Source organism: Oryctolagus cuniculus, chromosome 14, assembly GCF_051225735.1.
Source record: "Oryctolagus cuniculus isolate XC-2025 breed Fujian yellow rabbit chromosome 14, ASM5122573v1, whole genome shotgun sequence".
Classification (NCBI taxonomy): Eukaryota; Metazoa; Chordata; class Mammalia; order Lagomorpha; family Leporidae; genus Oryctolagus; species Oryctolagus cuniculus.
In genome coordinates, this window is record NC_142880.1 from 77,304,575 (window position 1) to 77,326,322 (window position 21,748).

General features: G+C 42.1%; 1 protein-coding gene across 2 annotated transcripts in view; it reads left to right on the forward strand.

The window, feature by feature from the left end:
* Positions 1-21,748, forward strand: part of MAP3K1 (mitogen-activated protein kinase kinase kinase 1) — a 74,687-nt gene that overhangs the window by 23,489 nt on the left and 29,450 nt on the right. For both annotated transcript variants that reach the window (XM_051853771.3, XM_089313179.1), the window contains exons 2-3: positions 16,164-16,314; positions 18,624-18,824. In XM_051853771.3, coding sequence (XP_051709731.1) covers positions 16,164-16,314; positions 18,624-18,824 — 352 coding nt within the window. The remainder of the gene's footprint in view (positions 1-16,163; positions 16,315-18,623; positions 18,825-21,748) is intronic.

Consider the following 21,748-nt stretch of genomic DNA (forward strand, 5'->3'; position numbering starts at 1 on the left):
CTGTGGCATAGCGGCTTCAGGCCCCATGCATTTACATCTTAGCACTCTCATATCCAGAAAGCTTTGCTTCCTTATAGCCTGCCATGTAGAAATACCAGACATAGGAGGGTCAGGGCTGCTGTGTTGAAAAATGAGCAAGTCCAAGAGGTTAAGTAGAGCAGGGAGGAAGAGTCATGTGTTCATTCATTCAGCACCTATGTATTGACCACCTCCCTGGGCCGGGTGGTCTGCCAAGGCAGAGGACATGAAGTTGAGACCCATTTCTGTCCTCCAGGATCTCAAGTCCAGTGCTAGTGACAGGTAAGTAAGAGGCCTTTATAACGGGGTGCTATTTGCTGAGTGAGAATACGGAAGAGCCCTGCACACTGTGGGTTAAGTGCTGTGGACCGTCGGGGAGACCGAAGGCAGCATCTGGGACCGCTTCTCCAAGGAAGGGAATGAGCTGGAGCTTGAGTATTGAGATAGAACCTGCAGGGTATTGAGACCAGGGGATGTGGCTAAGGAAAGCCAGACAAATTTGTGTTTCTGTTTATTGATACTTTTTTTCTTCTGTTTGCTGGATGAATTCATATTTTATTAACTGTCTGCTTTTTTTCTTTTAAAGAATTTTTATGTGATTTATTTGAAAGAGAGAAATCACTCATTCTCTGGTTTACTCCCTAAATGTCCACAAAACCAGGCCTGGGCTAGGCTGAACCAGGAGCCAGGAACTCAGTCTTGGTCTCCCGCATGGGGAGCAGGGACCAAAATCAGTGTGTCAGGACCTGCGGCCTCCCAGGGTGTGCATTAGCAGGAAGCTGGAATGGAGAACAGAGTCAGGACTTAAACCTAGGCATTCCAGTAAGGAATGCGAGTGTCCCGAGTGGTTGCTTAACCGCTGTACCAAATGCCTGCTGCTGTCAGCCTTTTTCTTCGATTTTTTTTAGTTTAAAAGTTTTGAGGTTGCTAACTTTGGCATAATATGAGCCAGAATGATAGTGAATTGAGTCAAAATTATTCTAGGTAAAAAGAATGTTCTATATATGCTTATGAAAAAGTCTATTGTCATAGTTTAAAATGGGAGTAATATAATTTCTATATTACTAGTTCTTTGTTCCATTTCCATTCAGATTGTTCTTTTATATTTGAAATCATTAAAATTAGAAAATGATTATGGTGAGTGTCTTTTGAAGCATCGAGCAAGCTAAGTAATAAGTCAAAACCTGCCAGTGTAAAGTAAATGCAATTATTTTGTTCTGCTAAATTGTAGCTTTGCTACAGTGAAAAGAATTGACAATTTATGAACTTGTCCAGGATCCCATTAAAATGAGGAAGACATTATTTACCAAGACAGTAATGATTCAGACTGCATTTAGGACAGGATGTTGGGGTTAATTTGCCTTCTTTTTCAAGCAATTAGTAGGCAGATGACATCTTTGCTATTGATAATTGCCTGGGACATTTTTCAGTGAAAGAGTGCCACCTACTGAACAAAGATTTTTCTTTTCCCCTCCTGTTGAGTTTGACTTTGAATTCTTAGTTTTTCTGACTGTCTGCTACAGTTGGCTCCAGTAGGTAGTTTATGCCTGACAATGTTCCCATCTTATGATGGATTAACCAGGGTCTCTGGGATTCTTAGAGGGAGCTGATACCTCCAAAACCAGGTGTAAAAACAAAATCTAAACATAAGCATGACTCACCTGTTTACAAGTCTCATTGCAGAGTACTTACTGGCTCAGAAGTCTGTGTGTGTGTTTGGTCTTAAGCTGTGTACATGAACTCTCAGTAGGAATAGGAGAGCAGATGCCTGGGCAGAAATGAACTAGTCTAAGGAATCATTGAGAGGAGTGGAAGAGCGCATAATATTGGCCTACTGGTTCTCCTGGGGATAATGCTAGTGGAGAGCTTGTTTGATTACAGCTTGGCCATTGGTCACTGAGAGGAATCCTGAGGTCAGGTTAAAATTCCGAAGACCTACTTCAGAGTAACTCCACTGGCGCTTTTTCAGTATATCTTAGCGATAATGTATTGTTTCATTGGCAAGAGGTTGAGAACATCAACACTAGCAAACATTCCGAACTAAGAATATTGTTTCAGAATTTTATATGGCCATTATTTTTAGTATATTGGCATACTTTTTGGTGTTAGCAGAATTTACATGAGGCATCGATCATCTCCAGCTTTTCTCTCTTATTGGACTATGCAAGTAGAAAGTCATGTTTTAAATTTAATTTTATTTTGAAAAGAGAGAGAGATGACCCATCCACAGATTCACTTCCCAAATGCCCATAGCAGCCAGGGGTGGGCCAGGCTGAAGCAAGGGACCAGAAATTGAATCCAGGTCTCCCATGTGGTGACAGGGACCCAAATTCATGAGCCATCAGCTGCTGCCTACCAGAGTACACATTATCAGCAAGACACTTTGATGTGGAATGTGGGCAGCCCAAGAGGTGTCCTAACCACTGTATTAAACACCTACCTCCAGGGAGATAGACTGTATGCTGAATTGATTTATGCTTGCTGATATAGATACATAGATAGATTAATCCCATATGGAATAATCTATATCAAGATTCTGAGGTGAGAAATAAAAATCTATAAGGTAAGATGTTAGAATTCATTCCACATGTCCTTTTCTGTAGTGGGTATTGTGGCACAGTGAGTTAGGCCACCAGCTGGGACGCCTGCATCCCATATCAGAACACCAGTTCAAGTCCTGGCTGTTTTCCCATCTAGCTCCCTACTAATGCTCCTGGGAGGCAGCAGATCATGGCCTAACTACGTGGGTCCCTGCCCCCCACTTAGGACACCCAAATGGAGTCTCATGGGTTCTGGGTTCTGAGTTCTGGCTTCAGCGTGATCCAGGGAAAAGAAATGGACAGTTTATGAACATTTGAAAGCATTGGGAGCTACTGGGTGATGGGAATGGCAAAGAATACTCTGTACAAATAAAGCACTGGGAGGTGCTCTCCAGATTGCACAGCTGAAGGGTGTCTGTGGGCCCAGTCCTGATCCTGCATCTCCCTGGCGGGAAGATTGCATTTATACCTAGACAGCAGCGCTAGTAAAGGAATCGTGATGTTCACACCAGCCAGCCCTAAACTGTCATCTTGGATCTTGATCCGGTTTTATAGGTTTTTTTGGTCCCCAAAGCTTTGTGAATTACTTAAGGTCACGTTGCAGGTTAATGGCACAGTCAGGATTTGACCTGGAGTTTCCAGACCCCAAACCTGACTATTTTTCTTTAGTTCCATGAAACTCCTACAACATAGAGTAGTATTCAGTGGCATGACTTTATTTTTAAGGAAATATTTCAAGCATACAGAAAAATACAAAAGGATTATACTAGAGAACAGAGTAATGAACAGATGTAGAACCTTTATCTGTATGTAATAAATGCTTTTGTTTTATCATACTTGCTGTAGTTGGGCTGTGTGCATATGTTTAAAAGAAATTAACACTAAAAAACAATTGAAGCCTCCTGTGTCCTCTGTCCTCCCTTCCCACCCTCTGTAGTCAACATTGTTACCCTCTGAAACCGCAAGAAATGGTTGTATTTGCTGCTGCCATGTGTTTTTCAGATAACATCACTAAAAGAAATTATGAAGCATTAGGGTGGGGAGAGGAAGGGCAAGGGTTTTGAAGCCAGAAAGACCTAGTTTACAAATCCAGAAATCCCATTTACTGTGGGTAATCAAGCCGCTTAAGCCTTCTGTGAGCATTTCTCAGAGCCTGATCACACTAAAGGCACGCTGAACTTTGTGGTAGCTGAAGAAGTCTTGTATTGAGATGCTGAGACTGCTGGTGGTGTTTTCTTCTCTGGATTTTTCTTAGTTGTATCGACTCACTGGAGTCCGTTTGTAGAAATGATCAGCAGGATTTCTTCAGTGTGTTCCAAGGAGCACAGCGTCCTCCAGGGTGTTCTGCTACAAGGCAGGGGACTTGCATGCCAACAGTGTGGAGAATCAAAACGCCCTTCAGTCTTACAGAGTCTCTGAGGTTTCCTAGGATAGGTAAACCTGACTACATTGTCTCTAGTGTTTCCTAATCTGCAGAATCTTAAGAAGGTTAGTGTGAAAGGGCAGTTTTTTGGCCAAAGCTACCATGCTAAGCAGAGATGACCTTGTGTTTTGTTGCTTCTGCTGTGGTGTCCGCTCTGCAGGGATCAGAACCTTCTGTCTCTTTATTCTCCCTTGCCTTGCCCAGTGTTTGTACATGCTAGCCGTGCCCACGTTCATTGAATCGAGTGGTTTGCTAGCGTCAGAAGCGGAGAGATGAAAAGCTGCAGTTGTCAGAAGGACGTTCTTCCTCATGCTTTTCACCAGCAAGAAGCAAGCAGTAATAATTCCAGTTGTTCCATGGGGTGGACGGAAACCATTCCCCTAGCAGAGACTTTGTATTCTTACTCAGCACTGTCACCACTGCCCCATTTCAGAACAGTACAAACAATTTAAGGGTTTTATTAATATAAAGGTACTCAGAATGTTAAAAATTTAACTTCTTTAAAGATTTAACTACTACTCTTAAAATGAGAACACACACACCCTGGGTACTGGTCTTGTTCTTTTGACCCGACTTCAATTCTGAGCCTGGACTACCACATTTCTTGAAAGATCATTGATAGAGTTGAATGTCACACACCTGTTCGGAGAAAGTACCAAAAAAAAAAAAAAAAAAACATAGTCCAGGGCCTCTGTGTAAGTAACTTGGATCTTTTTGATGAAAACTGAATTGTGAAGGGACAGCCCTGGTTTTGCAGATGGCTGCACTGTGCTGCACACTCCTGTTCCAGGGTCCTTCCGGGACGGCACAGCACATGGCCTTGCTGAGAACGGCCCCACAGTGGTGAGGTAGGAAGTGCCAGTGTGCTTCAGTAGAGTAGTGTGGTCTCAGTAGGTTTATGCATCACTGTCTTGTAAACACTTCCTAGGTTTGTCTAGGGCACAGAAGGGGAATTCTTGAAAGGAAATACACATTAGACAAATATTGTTTTAGAAAAAAAGATCATCTTTTTTGCTTGCTGATCTGTGTTCAACATTTAAGGAAGAGGATGCTCACAGCATCCCACTTTTCCTCCAAAGGGTTCTTTTAAAGGATTTTTGTCAAGTGTCAAGGACACAACAAAGGAAGGAATAAACAGTGGAATTTTTAGCACTGAATATAAAAAAATACAAGCTTTACAGGTTTTTGTTGGAAAGGGACAAATGGAAAATGGTCCCAAATTGATCTTAAACTCCATCTGGAACCACTGGCTCTCAGAAAATAGTTGACGTTACCGGTTGGATTTTCTAAGTGGTGGAGTGGAAGAGACCAGTGTGACTGCTTCCCTTGGACACAAGGCTGTGGAAGAGTATTACTGAGGCGCTGTTACAGAAGCGACTACTTTGATGAGTGAGATACAGGTAGTTTTGGAAACTATTTAGTAACTTTCAGAGAGAGCCAGCAACTTTACAGTTCCTTTATTTTGCCTGTCCTTTCTTTTGCAGCACTGTTTTTCTGTTAAGGTCTTCATGTATTTTGTGAGATGATTCTTAGAAAATCTACCAGACTCATAATTTTGTCCAGTTCTGATCATTTTTTACAGTTTCCACTTACCTACCTGAATATCACCAACAAATTTAGTAATGAGTGCTTTTCATGAAACTTGAGTCTTGGGTCACTGTCACGCTAACCCACGCTGGCCTCACTTGACCCCGAGCACAGACAAGGGCTGCTAACTCGGAAACCTGCCTGCCCTCGATGGCCCTCAGCTTCTGCTGCTGCTCCTCAGCTGCTTTTGAAAGAGAGTTTATCTGACCTCAGCTCGCTGGTGTTCCAGGGTTCTCATTTCCTTACCAGTCTAACTCCATGACTTATTTGATTCTCTTATCTTTAGGATTTTCTTGAATTCTTATAAATTTAAAGAGTATTGCATAGTCTTGGGTCTGCCCAACTCACTTCCGCCCCACCCCCAGGTCTGGCACATGTTGCGTTGCCTGGGTCCTCTTCTCTTCTTCAAGTTGAAGCTTCTGTTACAGTTTGACATTTTTCTCAGCCAGCCAGCACATATTGCTTCCATGGCTTGACAAAGTGCACATAGTTGGTATCATTCTTAAATAAATTTGTTGAGTTTCATGCTTATGTTTTAGCACATTTGGAAGGAAGAATTATTCTTTCTCCAGATTTGAGTGGAACATAGCATTTCCATTATTGAGTGATGTCATTAGTACTTGAATGTGATGGTCTTGATGGAGTATGCCAGCCAGACACAGGTGTACCAAGGAAGCACACTAACCAAGCTTGGACATTCCTCTGGGTCTAGGCAGGTATAATGAGTGATTTAGAAAATCTTTTTGCACTGTATCTTTTTCTTGTTTTATCTGAGTTTGAGCCATATGGACTAACGGCCCCTTTGTTTGATACTTAAACCTGTCCATCTGAAAGGCTAGCCTTGGTGTATTATTTTAAATGTGTCAATAACTTTATAAGCTGTTGAAGTAACATCCAAAATGTTTGTATGTTCATTCTAGTATACTGACTTATCCTCAAGGCAATTTTAATCCAATTCCTGTTTCAGTATTCCTTGTGAATATCTACGATCAGCAAAGATGCCTTTGAATCATAAAATTCTTCAGTAGAGTTCAACAAAAATTCATAAAAGGAGACAAACTTAGAATCTTTTTCTTCATTTAATGTATCCTCTACCTCATAACACAGGCTGAGTATTCCTGATCCCATATCAGAAGTGCTTTGGACTTCATTTTTTTGTTCAGATTTTGGAATATTTGCATATACATAATGAGACACCACAGAGATGGGATCCAAGTTTAAATACAAAATTAATTTATGTTTCACATCCACCTTACACCTGTAGTCTGATGGTCAGTTTACACAGTATTGTTAGTGTGCCTGCATTTTCACTGTGATCAATCATCCAAGGTCAGGTGTGGCATTTTCTGCTGTGGTATCATGTTGGCATGCAAGAAATTTGTAGGGGTTTTAAAGTGCCTCAGGCTTCAGACTTTCAGATTACAGCTGCTCAATCTATAGGACCCTACTCTGCAGTTGTATTTTATGCGCACATTATTTGATAGTTTTAATTGGCCTGAAATTTGTAGCACAGAGTTTGAATTCCCAGTGATAGTTTCCTCAGCCATCTCTTAGTTTATTCATTGTTCTGTAGAAGTACTAGTTGCTTTAGAACATGCAGTATAGGAGAACCATACAGTTTTCTTTCTGTTTCAACTTGTCTTCTCAAAAGGGAGCCTGGGACATGTAGTTTGCCCCATAATCTAGATCAAAGATAATTGAATAAAAAAAGATCTAAACTTGCCTACCTTGAAGAATGATTTGATACTGACTGGTAACAATCTGCGCCATTTGTAAATCCCCTATTCTTAATTGGCATAGTTGTTAAAAGAATCTTTTAAAAGATTTATTTATTTACTTGAAAGAGTTTTGGGGGTGCCGTGGGGGTAGCGATCTTCCATCCTCTGGTTCACTCCCCAGATGGCCACAATAGCCAGGGCTGGGCCAGGCTGAAACCAGGAGCTTCTTCTGGGTCTCCCATGTGGGTGCAGGGGTCCAAGAACTTGGGTCATCTAATGCTACTTTCCCGGGCACATTAGCGAGCACCTGGATTGGAAGCAGAACATCTGGAACACAAACCAGTGCCCATATGGAATGCTGATGTCTCAGGCTGCTTTACTTGCTAGACCACAGCACCGGCTCCTAAAACAGTCTTACAAATTACTAATTTAGAAATAGGGAAACCTTTCGTATCTCCTTCCTGTTCTCTTTGAGATTGTTTACACGTCCCCGAAGGCACTAATTTGTGGTGGGGGTTGCAGGCTGTTAAAGGCCGTGTGTTGCCATCACGTGTAAAATCCCAGCATCTTATGGTGTCATTTTCTAGGTCTGTGTCAAGTACAAATGACAGCAGCTGCTGGCACCTGCAGTTGTGTGTGCTGGGCTGGGAGCTGCAGGACCGGAAAGGAAAGGACATACACTGAGGGAACCAACCCTTTCCTTGTCTAGGTCAGCTGGGTGGAGGTATTTGCAATATGAGTGTCCCTTGTTTGGATTTGGTTTTGGTTAGTTCAATGCATAGTCTATATGTTTCTGTATCATGTTGTTTTTCAAATACAACTTTTCAAATTCTTGTAGTTCTTGCTAGTGAATATTTCTAATTTAAAACTTGAATGGTATTTTAATAGAAACTAATCCACAATTCCAGATAAAAGGATTTATAGGATGTGTGTGGTTATTTAGAATATTCTATAAACGTGAATCAATCAGAATCACTGAGGTGTTTTTAAACTGCTGGTGTTCATGGTTTATAATCAGTCACATTACTTTGTTATTTGGCTTCCATATTATTTAACTGTTGATGTAATCAGAGCACGAGTTTTTTCAAAAGGTAAATTCTGTACCTGTATCTGTCAAGGAACCAAATAGAGAGGTTTGCACACAATACTGGAAATAACACACACACGTACACACCCATAAAATGATTTCTGATAGAGTTTAGCATATTATAAAACTGAATGATAGTATGGCCATACTCAGACTAAGAAATCAGTTGTTACATTCAAGAGAGGGTGGTTATATGGGGAAAAGGTAGTACTTGCTTTTCCTTTTCACTGTAAATTCATAACACATATGCTGCATGGAGTTTTCAGAATCAAACATTGCCGAGTATAGCCTGGAATGAAATCTTCTTGGAATTGATTTTCATAATGTGAGCCATTTGTATACACGGTTACTTCTTTTGTAACCTTGGTTGTGTTGTAAAAACTGCATTGTCTAAAGATGGAAGGTTATTTAATCTTTCTTGCCAGAAGATAGGGTATCTTCAGAAAAACTGTTTTCTGGGAAACAGAATTGTACCAGTATTGGGATACAGATATTTCAGTTTTGTGTTTGCTTGCATATACATCAGATACAGGGCAACAAATTTTAATTTTAAGCACTTAAAATGTTCATTTTCCTATTCCCCTATAGGAGTCACTTGTATCTGAGTTTAACTTCTGCATTTTTTTAATATTCAGACTGTATCCCCTTGAACTTGTAATTTAACCTCTCCCTTGTCCTTTTTCTCATCTATAAGATGGGATAGTAACAGTCTTACCCCATGAGAAATGGCTGAGCTAATCCCTGTGGAGCTGCTAGTGCACTGCCCCTTGGGTGGGAAGGAAGCATTAGCCTCTCTGCTTCATCCCTTTGACTCTATCCTCACCCAAGGCATTCCTTCTCTTGTCCTTTCCCGGAAACTCACATTTTGAGGATCTCGCGCTGGACTTGCTCTCATCTCTCGCAAAGCATGTGAGTTTGAAGGGCTCTGCAGCCCCACCAGTGTGAGTACTTCGCAGTGGACTGCAGTTGGGTGAATTCCGCCTGTCCCAGGCCATGCAGTGTGTTTTCCAGGGTTCTTCAAGATTCCTTAGACACCAATAGTTCCAGATTTGCTCTATGTAGTGTTATTTAGAGTAACCTAACCGTTACAGAGGTCTTTATTTATGCTAAGGTTAAGTCCCATTGTTTCCAGGAAGGTTTTGTATGACCTTTATAGTGTTAGTTCCTTCTGTTACTATGAACTACACTACTAAGGAGCAGAATTACTGTGCTTCCTAAGTCTCACTGTGAACCTCCATGAAGCTGGTTTGTATCGGCAGCGTAGCTACCTGAGTGCTAACCGGTGAATCTGATTCAGGTTGTTGCGGCGCTGCTTTAGGGTCAGTCCTGCTGGGACAGGGGCTGGGGCTGGGTCCTGCTCCTCGCTTACCAACTGTGTGGCCCTCATTGGGACCCAGTCCCTCTAAGCCTCAGATGGCAGCCACCTTGCAGGGTTGCTGGGAGGCTGAAGTAAGTTAATACACATGTAGCGCCTAGCACCCTGTTGAGCATGTGATGTTAACTTGTGCTGTTACGACACAGCCTGGAAGTTATGGCTCCATAGCACTGCTTGTTGATTAGCATATTGCTCCATTGTAATGGTGAACCCTGCCACAGGTAACTGAAGAAATCATAGTGGACTTGGGAGGCACTATTTTTGCTATTTACCGAGTGTCCCCTGAGTGCCAGGCACTGAGCAGGACCAGTGTTTCAATTGGGCTCCTCAGGCTTTCAGAGAACAGAGACGTGTTTATTTCTTTGCAAAGTAAAGAATCCATGAAGAAGTTTTTTATTTTCTATTTTTTAAAAGATTTATTTATTTATTTATTTGAAAGTCAGAGTTACACAGAGAGAGGAGAGGCAGAGAGAGAGAAAGAAAGAGGGGTCCTCCATCTGATGGTTCACTCCCCAATTGGCCACAACGGCCAGAGCTGCGCTGATCCGAAGCCAGGAGCCAGGAGCTTCTTCCGGGTCTCCCATGCGGGTGCAGGGGCTCAAGGACTTGGGCCATCCTCCACTGCTTTCCCAGCCCATAGCAGAGAGCTGGATTGGAAGTGGAGCAGCCAGTACTCGAACCAGCACCCATATGGGAATGTGGTGCCCCAGGCCAGGGTGTTAACCCGCTGTGCCAGTTCACTGCAGCACACAGGCAACCCCTGGAGAACTAGTTACTCATCACCCAGAGCAGTATAGAAGTTACCAGACAGTATCTCACAGCACATGGAGGGGCCCAGGTATCGCTCTCATGTTTACTTTTATTGGTTATTCCCTCTGTAAGTTCATCTATTTCTGATTAATTTCTTTTCTCCCTTACTTCTGTCTCACTGCTTCTGCTTTTTGCCTTGTTATCTCTCTGTTTACATGCCTTGCTTGCTGCAGTGATAGGATGCATGTATCTTGCAGTCAGACTCCCAGAGAGAGAAAATCTGATTCAGATGTCTGGTACCAGTATAGTCTTTGGACCAACCTCATGTGGACAGCAGGGTGGGTTCAATGTAGAAACCGTGGCACCCTCAGCATCACAGCCCACCTTCAGACGGGAGGGCTGTGGCTGGGTGGGCCTTCATGCATCCTGACCAGAACACTGGGTTAGGTGCCTTTTGTGGCCTGTCCAGGACCATTTGGCATTAATGGTAGAAAAGTGAATAAAATATACCTGTACTGGAAGAGCTCATGACGTGATGAAACAGAAACATGCTTAAGCTTTTTTTTTTTCTTTTGCCATATGACAGTTAATACTTAGCATGCCAGGAAGGTTTAGCTAACTGCCATAGAATGGTGATAGGGATTCTTTATTGACAGCATGATGATGACAAAGGGTATTTCTAGTGAAGAAAATAAATCTGCACAGTGTCAAATATCTTGGTGTGCTTAGTATTTGCTGTGGGAAGAGGGCAGGAGTTAGCTTTTAAGGGGCTTCAGGAATAGGGTCTAGGTTATGGTACTGTGACCTTTTTAGGAAGATGATCATACCCAGAACTAAAAGGAAGCAAACTCGTAGAAGAATCAGCAGTGACTCGACCAGGTCAGATGAAGGGAAGACCATGTGGCTTCCCTGAGAAGGGCCATTGCGGCATCTCAGGTTTTCACAGGTGAACTCTCCAGGTTGAGAAGGTGTCCAAGACTAGAAACCTAACCTCAGGGGAGAAAGGATCCTTGAAGCTCTAAGTCAACCAGAAATCCACTCGCAGAAATCCACTTGGATATGTGTTTTGGATATCCCCAAAACAGCAGGAAGCCTCATGTTAGCTAAATAAACAGGAAAGGAAGCTAAAGCCTCATCTGTAGCAGTATTTTAGTTTCTGATTTTAGCTAGCTCAGATTGTATTTGCCTATTTTTTAAATCTTGAAGGTAGTTTTCTCAAAGCATGCTATGTTGCTAAAATCTCTTCTTTGTAAAAGTCAAATATATGAGCTATTATTTTAGTTAAACTAGCAGGTATTTTTCTAGTCGTGGACAAGGCAAAAATAATGCCCAAATATTGGTGTTTAAACCAAGGTAAATTAGATGTGGCTGGCATCACCAGGGACTTTGCAGCTGTTTAATTTTGTTTAAAAAAAAAAAAAAAAACAGATTTTTTTCCCCTTGCTATTGCTCTGATATTAATTGAATCATTAATCAATGTATATATACATGCATGCATGTCTGGTAAATATCAAAATCATATACATAAGTGTGTATATGTGTGTATATATATAATATGTTAGGATTATAACAAAATAAGCAAGGATGTAATAAAAATTTGTTTTTTTTCCCATTTGATTTCCATTTCAGAGACAAATGAAACTGAGTAGGTGTAATTTAATTTCTTCCTGGCAGGTAGAATAGGATTTACTGTATATTTCATTGGTTCTAAAATCCCTGTGGCTGTAAATTGTATCATTATTTTATATACCATGAAAAAAGTGGGGAAAACATGCCAATTAAATTACAATAACATTTGATTGTAAGTGGCATTAAAATTTCAGATATTAAAATGTGGAAATTATATTTTAAGATTAGTGATATGTAATTATTACTGATTATAAGAGACATTCAGATTTCAGGCATTAGATGTGGGTAAAATAAATTTTAAAATTAAAAGATAATTTTGAAGACGCGAGGAAGAACTCTGGTTTATATTTGCAGATTAATTCAGAAACAATGAAAATGTTTTATTGAAATTAATGAAATACAGAACTATGGAAAGATTCATTAACATTAGTAGTCATTAAACTTTAAAACCAAGAAGGTGCTTGGGATTGCCAAAGCTGATCATAAGTGATCGTTCACGTATAACGTGTGTGTTAGTGTCTGTTTTGAGTCACATGTGGTTAGATATGAGGTTTACGGACAAATAAAGCTTGTGGGCCCTGCCCTCCCTCGTGGAGCTCAGCGTTCATGGTGGGGGTGGTGGTCGGCAGTGCTCCTGAGCACTGGGAGAAGAGACAAGCGCTGTGAAGAGCTGAACTGGGAGTTCTCCTGTGGACTGAGAAGGACTCAGGCCTTGAGGAGAGAGAGGTCTTGTGGGTGGAAAGACCCAGGAGAAAGGGTGCGGAGTAGGAAACAGCCTGTGCCGGGGGAGAGGTCTTGGAGCCTCTGAGGCCTTGTTGAAGCAGAGGGTGAGGTGCGGCCTGGTTGGCAGGAGCTGAAGTGAGACCAGACCGTGCAGGGCTTCCTGGGTTGTGCTGAACACTGGGCTGTTAGTCCAAGCCTGGGGGAAGCCCGCTGGCCGGTTTTAATGAGGAAGTGACCCTGTGAGGAAATCTCCGTAGGATCCTGTGGCTGGTCCAGACCAGGTCAGTCAGCTACTTGCTCTGGACGTTGTGAGGGAAGGTAACATTTTCTTGAATACAGACATGAAATTGCTCAAAAGTTTTAGATTTTGGATTTTCCAGTTAGGATGCTTAACTAGTATGCAAATGATCTTTTCCAAAATTCAAAATAGCTGTAAGATCTGAAACATTTCTATTTCTGGCCCCAAGGAGTCCAGAGAAAGGATATTAAACCAGTATCAACGTACCATCAAAAAGCCTTAATTTGGGCCGGCGCCATGGCTCACTAGGTTAATCCTCCGCCTGTGGCGCTGGCACCCCAAGTTCTAGTCCAGGTCGGGGCGCCGGATTCTGTCCCGGTTGGCCCTCTTCCAGGCCAGCTCTCTGCTATGGCCCGGGAGTGCAGTGGAGGATGGCCCAAGTGCTTGGGCCCTGCACCCACATGGGAGAGCAGCAGAAGCACCTGGCTCCTGCCTTCAGATCAGCGTGGTGCGCCGGTCGCAGCGCGCCAGACATAGCGGCCATTGGGGGTGGTGAACCAACGGAAAAGGAAGACCTTTCTCTCTGTCTCTCTCTCTCTCACTGTCCACTCTGCCTGTCAAAAAATAAATTAATTAATTAATTTAAAAAAGCCTTAATTTGTACATTTTGGCCCAGCAGTGTTTCTGGGCATTTATTTTAAAGAAAAGATCTCAGATGTGTTCAGCTACTAGTACATTCTTCCTTACTGATTATAATAAGAAATTGGTTTAAATGATTATAATATTTTCAAACAAATAGAAAGGAAATGCAAATCCTGCAGATTTCAAGAGGGCCCCTTCATCCTAGACAGTTTATTTACATGAGAAGAGTCCTCTGTGTATTTGGGTAGGCTCTAGGAAGAGAGATACTGAAAATGCAAAGCAGAGGCAAGATGTTTGAGGGAAGAGACAGGTCTAGGGCCAGAAGGTGGGAGATGACCACCTTTGTTAGGTAGTGTGGGTAGCGCTTGTTTTTTGAGAGCCCCCTGGGAGCCTAACCACACCTCACAGAATTGGTACTGAAGGAAAGATTGCTTGCTGTTCAATCCACAGGTGAACTATGGTGTGCAGTCAGCCTGAGACTTGGTTCCCTCTAAATCTGAGCCATCCTGAGGACTTGTGGATGGAGCAGGATGGATTTGGGGGAAAACATTCTCCACTTCCATCCCCCCTCTGTACCTCAGTGTTCTTCACGCCCCCACCCAGCCACCTCTTCCCCTGCTTGCTGCACTCAACTCTGCCTTCTCTTGTCTCCTTCCTCTTTTCCCTTCCTTCCCTCATGCTTCCTCTGCCTATACTGCTGATATTCATGTTTTATAATATAATCAGAGCACGGAAAACCACCAACCATTTCAAGTAAATGAAATAGTCTTTGTTTCTTTTTTTTTTCCCCCATCTCATATTGCTTCTTCCTAGGTGACAGCTTTTACATCTGTGTGGTACTTCAATTTTCAAGGTTCAGATCAAATGTTGTTGCTAGTTGTATTCCTTAAAACACCTAGACCAGTCCCTGGCACAGGTGTTTAATCTCCGACAGTATCAATGCTTCTGTGAAACCTGGACTGCTTTCTGTCCTTAGTTTTAAGTTGATGTTTTGCTGCTTCTCTGAAGATTTTGCTTCGAAGCTTTGATTAGCTGAAAAGTCCTAGAGGAGTCTGAACTACATTTTAGTAAGCTCAAGGTTATCGTCTCTGGTATTTCCTTTTCCTGGCAGTGGAGGAAAATCATTTTTCTTTAGCTTTATACACTTTCCAGAATCATTGTCGAAGATTAGCTTGGTATTTTAAAAATCATTATTTCTTCCACAGTAAAATTTTCCTTAGGAAATGAACCATGTTTTAAAAACCACACATATTGTGGTGGGTGTGTACATACGTCTGCAGATGGATATAAATATATTTTGAAGTTGGTCATTTTCCTAGGCATGCTTTACCTGTTAGACTTTGTAGAATTAATTTTCACAAGTTCTTAGAGATTGTTTTATTCCACTAACAAAGTAACAAAGTTACAATGTTTGTTCCAGGTGACTTTCACTCTGTAGATATGGAGTACCCCAAATACTTAGATATGGAGTACCCCAAATACTTAATGAATTGTTGGTCTAGGAAAATGCAAGTTTAATCATTTAGGCTTTGAAAAATTATTTCAGGACCATAAAAGACATAGTTGCGTTTCACCTACCCTATTAAATATTTAACTCATTTCAGAAAATAAGCATCCCTGCCAGACTCTGTCTGTACTGATTGATGTTTCTGGAAATTCTGGGAGTTCAGGATCATAATACAGCCTCCTAAATACTTGTCTGATGTAGACGTGGTGGCATTAGAAGCCATGCAGTCCTCATGAATGTGTTTGTTGATATAGTGCTTAATGTCTGGGATCCATCTTGTTAGCTGCCCAGGAGCAGAAAGAGTCGCTGTGAATGTTGCCAGTAAGCCTGCAGTTTCTAAATAGAACTCTTCTTTTATAAGGCATGGTTGTCAGACAATGTTTAGCACTACCTGCTTTATAATAGTTTTACAATAATGTTAGTATACAGTTCACAATACTTTTATAACTTTCGTGACCCATTTGGCGTTTTCATCTGTTATCTTTTAAAAAACCATTTATTTATTTATTTGAAAGGCGAGTTACAGAGAGGGAGAGGCGGAGGCAGAGAGAGAGAGAGATCTTTCATCCACTGGTTCATTCCCCAAATAGCCACAACAGCCAGGGCTGGGCCAGACTGGATCCAGGAGCTTCATCCAGGTCTCCCATGTGGGTGCAGGGGCCCAAGCACTCACTTGGGCCATTCTCTGTCACTTTCCTAGACACATTAACAGAGAGCTGGAACAGCCAGGACTCAAGCCAGTACCCATATGGGATGCCAGTGTTGCAAGCAGTGGCATAACCACTAAGCCATAATGCTCACCCCTCTGTTATCTTTCTGATTCCGTGTCCGTTGACAATGCAAAACAATCCACAGGGTTGTTTGTCCTAGAAAGTGACTTCTTGTATATAAATTTCTCATTCTCCTTCTTTCTCTTTCCATTCTAGTCGCGAGATGGAGAATAAAGAAACTCTCAAAGGGCTACACAAGATGGATGATCGCCCAGAAGAGCGGATGATCAGGGAGAAACTGAAGGCAACATGCATGCCGGCCTGGAAGCACGAGTGGCTGGAAAGGAGAAATAGGAGAGGCCCTGTGGTGAGTGGCGGGGGTTACCTGCTCTGAGGAAGTGGAAAACTAAGCATGACTATATCCCTTGTAAGCTTTGCTTCCACTAAGTTTTAAGTGCAATAATTTTATTTGCTTGGTAGGCTGAGCACTTGGAATAAATCATAGTTAAAACTGTGCTTATTTAGTGACTTAAACAGTTCTAGGAACTTACCTGGCGGAGGGCTGAATGCTTGAAGCAGCACTGCCCTCTAATGTTGGCGTCTAAAACCTTGTGTTGGTTTTACATTGTACTTCATTCTAACTTAAAACAATCTTACAATCGATTTTAGATGCTTGATCTCTAGGATAGGCTCCAAGAGCTCTTAGTTCCGGAAATCTTACAGGAAAGCAGAAAATAAACCCATGAGGTGGAAGATGAGTTAAACAGCTGTAAGATTTGCCGGAAGAAAACCTAAATTCCTGGATTAGGCAAGGCGGAGAAGTTCCAGCCTCTGCCCTGGTGATCCTGTTGTGAAATGGGCTTCGCTGCTCTCACTGGGAGGAGAGGTCCCAGTCGTTCCAGTGTATCACCTCTGCAAGCTGAGACAGCAGCTTGATTCATCTGTACTTTGGCAGTGTAAACTACACCCCTGCCATGTGATCACCTCACCCCACACCCGTCCCATGCACCTGTGTGAGTTTAGGTGTAAATTAACGAAGCATGTGAAGATGTGGCTCCTCAGTCGCACTAGCCACGTTCCCGATGCTCCGTGTACTGGCTGATGGCACCTCTCAGGCAGTGCGATAGAACATTTCTGTCGTCTTAAAAAGTGTTAGTTAGGGGTCTGGCGCTAACTAGGATCTGCTTAAGTATCTCAGAACACACTGAGGCTTTGGATACCCCATCGTCATTGAGCTGCAGTCTGTTAGGTATATTCTTACCCTCCCACCACTTGTAAGTCTAACCTGTGGAACTGCTCAGCTGCATGGACCTTGACTCCTGTCCTTTCCATTTACCCCTAACATGAGGTAATAGGATGGGGATGCTTCGCCATTTTAGCTGTTCACGTCAGAAGATAAAGCGGAGTCAAGGATTTGTCTTGGAAAAGGGAGCGTTCTGTTGAAACATCTTGAAGATGATGGCAGTTGGAGAGGCGTATAGTCCCACTCGGTCAACATAAGGAAGCTGTCTGAAGTAGAAACACGCTGCTTTCTGAGCTCTGAGCCAGAGGTGTTCACACAGAGCCTAACTCTTGAGAATACCGTACAGCAGAGATCGCAGCTGTCCAAAGAGGAACCTTCCTTACACATGAACTAAGAATACCCAGTTTTCAAAGACCAACTTTTGGTTTGCCTCAGGCTCCACTTTGTGGCAAATACCGAAGTACCCTGCCTGTGTGTAGGATAGAAGTGAAAAGACATGTAGGATAAGACACATAGCACATAGTTCTCAAGAGTAACCACACCACCCTACATTGATGGTTTACAGTCTCAGATTATCCTTGGGAAACTTACTGTCTGCTTGGGATGTCTGATTTTGTTTGTTTTTGTTATCTTATATGTAAGCTGCTTGATGTTCTTCTTGAAATATAATAAATAAGGTGGAAACATCTCCAGATGGTACAATAAATAAAAACAGAGTAATGGCATGACATACCATAAAGCAATCTGTGACCAGGTACAAATGCGTGGGGTGGACAAAAGAGTGGGGGGGGGCTCAGGAGAGAGAGAGTGTCAGTGGTGGTGGGGGTGGGAGTGGGGCTTTCACTCAGCCTTAGAAGACAGGCCGAGTTTGTCCCACAAGAGTGGGCTGCCCAGGTGCTGCTGGCTGGAGATGTGGAGTGGGAGGGAGTGTGGGAATGCCACGAGAGGAGGGAAGGTTAGCGCGTTTGGTGGGCACAGCGGCTGCTGTTGAGCAAATGATTCTATACTCATCAGCCAGAGGAGCACTTAAAATTATGCCCAGTATTGTTTTCAAGATCCTGAATTTTTTCAAAGCAGATTTTAAAAAATCTTCAGTCTGGAATTGAGTAAATTAGTGTAGAAGTTGTAAGTCCTCCTTTTTCCATATTTGCTTACTAACTTTTCATTGTTGATTTTGAATGTTAAGTAAGTTAGGGCCTATAGCACTACTTATAAAATTTGATAGGATAACAATTTTAATTGTAATCCCTACATGAATGAAATTTATGTAGTAAAAAAAGAGTCTTTAACTTCATAGCTTTAAAGTAATAACAAATAAAAGTTGTTCTGTGACTGTATATTTCATAATAAAAAGCTCATTAAATTCATTTCTTAGCATTTACTTGTCTGTTACATTTTTAAGTAATAAAAATATTGGGACACTTTCATTACAGGTGGTAAAACCAATCCCTATTAAAGGAGATGGATCCGAAATGAGTAACTTGGCCGCTGAATGTCAAGGAGAGGGCCAGGTGGGCGCTGCGTCTCCAGCCCCCAAAGGCCGGCGCAGCCCGTCTCCCAGCAGCTCCCCTTCAGGTCGCATAGTGAAATCCGAATCGCCAGGAGTAAGGAGAAAAAGAGTTTCTCCGGTGCCTGTAAGTTGCTTCCGCAGATCGGTCGTTTTCAGGCTCATTCGTAGCACAGAAGAGATTGGCCTGCTGTGTGTTGTTAGAACAGCCAACCTCCCAGCGCAGACACCTAGAGGGCATGAGGTTCCAGGAATCCTTTCTAGCAGTCCACTAGGTCAGGACTGACTTTCTGATAAAACTGAGAAGTTGTTTATGTCTTTCCCTGCATTGATGTTTGCAGGGAAATGATGGATAGAGCTCCTGCTGATTCCTCTGCCCAAATTAGAGCTGTGGCAATAGAAATTGTATGTTTCATTGCTGTATATTGGCCATTAGAGAAGAAAAAGCCCATTTCATTTCGTCAGAATGCCTTTGATGAAGGAATAGAAATGAATTTTATTAAATCAGCCCTTGTTTAAATACACGCCTGTGTGATATTCTGTGATGAAATGGGAAACGTACATAAAACAGTAGTTGTCTCATGTTAAAAATATTTGTGTAGTTAGAGTTTCAGAGCAAAAATTCAGATTTTAGAAAACTTATCTATACCACAGTGACTGTGACAGTTTCTCAATACTTAGACTTTGTAATGAGATTGGTGATGTCAAATGTAATTTTTTATACTCTCTCTCACTCTCTCACTCTGCCTTTCAAATAAATACATAAATCCTTGAAAGATTCCTTTTAATATCTATGTGAGATTTTTTTGGGTACTTGAATCAAAACATCCTATCACAGCAGACTGAATGCAGAAGCAGCTGTGAGAATCTTGCTGTTTTCTGTATTAAGCCAGACAACAAAGAAATTTGTAAAAAGGTAAAAGACTCTAATGGTGAACTGCATGTTTTGTTTTGTTTTAAGATTTATTTATTTGAAAGAGTTACAGAGGGAGAAACAGAGTGAGTGAGCTTAGGTCTGCTGATTCACTCCCGTAATGGCCACAGTGGCCAGAGCTGGGCCAATCTGAAGCCAGGAGCTTCCTCTGGGTCTCCTGTGTGGGTGCAGGGGCCCCAGTACCTGGGCCATCTTCCCCTTTCCCAGGTGCATTAGCAGGGAATGGATCGGCAGTGGAGCAGCTGGGACTCGGAGAACTGGCACGCATATAGGATGCCAGCATTGCAGACAGAAGCTTAACCTGCTGCACCATAGTGCCAGCCCTAGAAATGCATGTTAAAGCTTTCTAACTGAGAGAGCAAATGAGAGAATGGAAAAATGATGGAGAGGGTGACCAAAACGGGGATGTTTGGTTTTCCTCAGATCTGGAGTTGTTAAAGCATAGAAGTCCTTGAAAAAATACATGTAAGGGCTAGTGCTGTGGCTGAAGGAGTTTAAGCTGCTGCCTGTAGTGTCGGCATCCGTATGGGTGCCAGTTCCAATCCCAGCTTCTCCACTTTCGATCCAGCTTCCTGCTAGCACGATTGGGAAAGCAGCGGAGGATGGCCCAAGTGCTTGGACCCCTGCCACCTGGATGGAGCTCCTGGCTCCTGGTCCCTGCTTTTGCAGCCGATTAGAGAGTGAATCAGTGGCTGAAGATTTCTCTCTGTTTCTCTCTGCCTCTCCCTCTTCCTCTCTGTAACTCCATCTTTCAAATGAACAGATTTTTAATAATAATAAGTACACGTAAAGTAAAACCCATGATACCTAACAGTATTTTTGGCTTTGTGTTGATGCCTTCAAATTAACATTTTTTCCTCTGGAAACAATAACATTCATTAGCTTGTGAATATACAGATTGCTCAGGGCTCGGCAGGGCTGGCTATCTCTGTTTCCTATGGCATGTGCTGAAGCTGGAACACCCTGGAGTGCTTGTTCCCTAACTGTCACTTCAGCCTAGATACTGCGACAGTTGGGGCCTCCTGGCATCTTTTCTCACAGCATGGTGGCTGGGCTGCAATCACAGTGCTTCAAGAGGGCAAGTCCCAACCTGCCAGCTCTTCTGAAGGCTCCACTTGTAGTTTACAAACCTAGTGGTAAACCCAGACCCAGAATCCATGGAGGAGGGGCTATTCAATGCCATAAATATGAGAGTAACTCAAGAAGTTCACAGGTTAAAAGAGTTACAAGATAAGTTTATTTTAATGTAAATTTTTTTTAATTCATGCAGTTTTATTTTTCATAATAAACCTTTCCCATGAACATTTTGAAGACCCTTTGTATACATGGATTTCGCACCAAAATAAACTTGTTTCTTAATAAAGTCTCCATGGACTTTCTGAACTGCTCTTGTGTAACTCATGTACTATACAATTCACCTGCTTAAATTGTACAATTTAGTGTTTTTTGGTATATCTACAGGCTTGAATGCCCATCACTGTAATGAATTTAAAACATCTTCATCACCTTTAAAGAAACCCCAAACCCATAAGCAGTTTTAAAATAAGCATGAGACCATTAGCCTGGGGTTGTTTCTAGGAAACCAAACTGAGCTTTAGCCAGTCAAGCCAATTGATTTTATAACCAGGAATTTCTGTCATACTTGCACAAATAAAGCAAATCCCTGTAGCTAATCTGGTGATTTCTTTACCTTGCTTCTTGTTAAGCATGTAAAAACTGGCTGTTCACACTGCTGAATCAAAGCTGTCTGAACCCCTTCTAGTTTTGAATGCTGCCTGAATCATGAGTCATTTCTGTCTTCAAATATTCTGTTAAATTTAATCTGTGTAAAGTTTAATAGCAGTTTCTCCCCAGCCCCAGGTAACCATGTACCTATTTCCTGTCAGTGTTCAAGGATACTTCAAAAATCTTATGGAAAATAGAATTTATTTTGGTGCAAAACAAATCCATGCACAGTGTTTTTCATAATACACATTTTCTATGATCGTTTTGAGGACCCCTCATATTTGCCTATTTTGGACATTTCATATAAATGGAAGCACACAGTAGATGGTTTATGGCTGGCTTCTTTGACTTAGTATCATGTTTCTAAGGTTCATCATGTTATAGCTTGTATT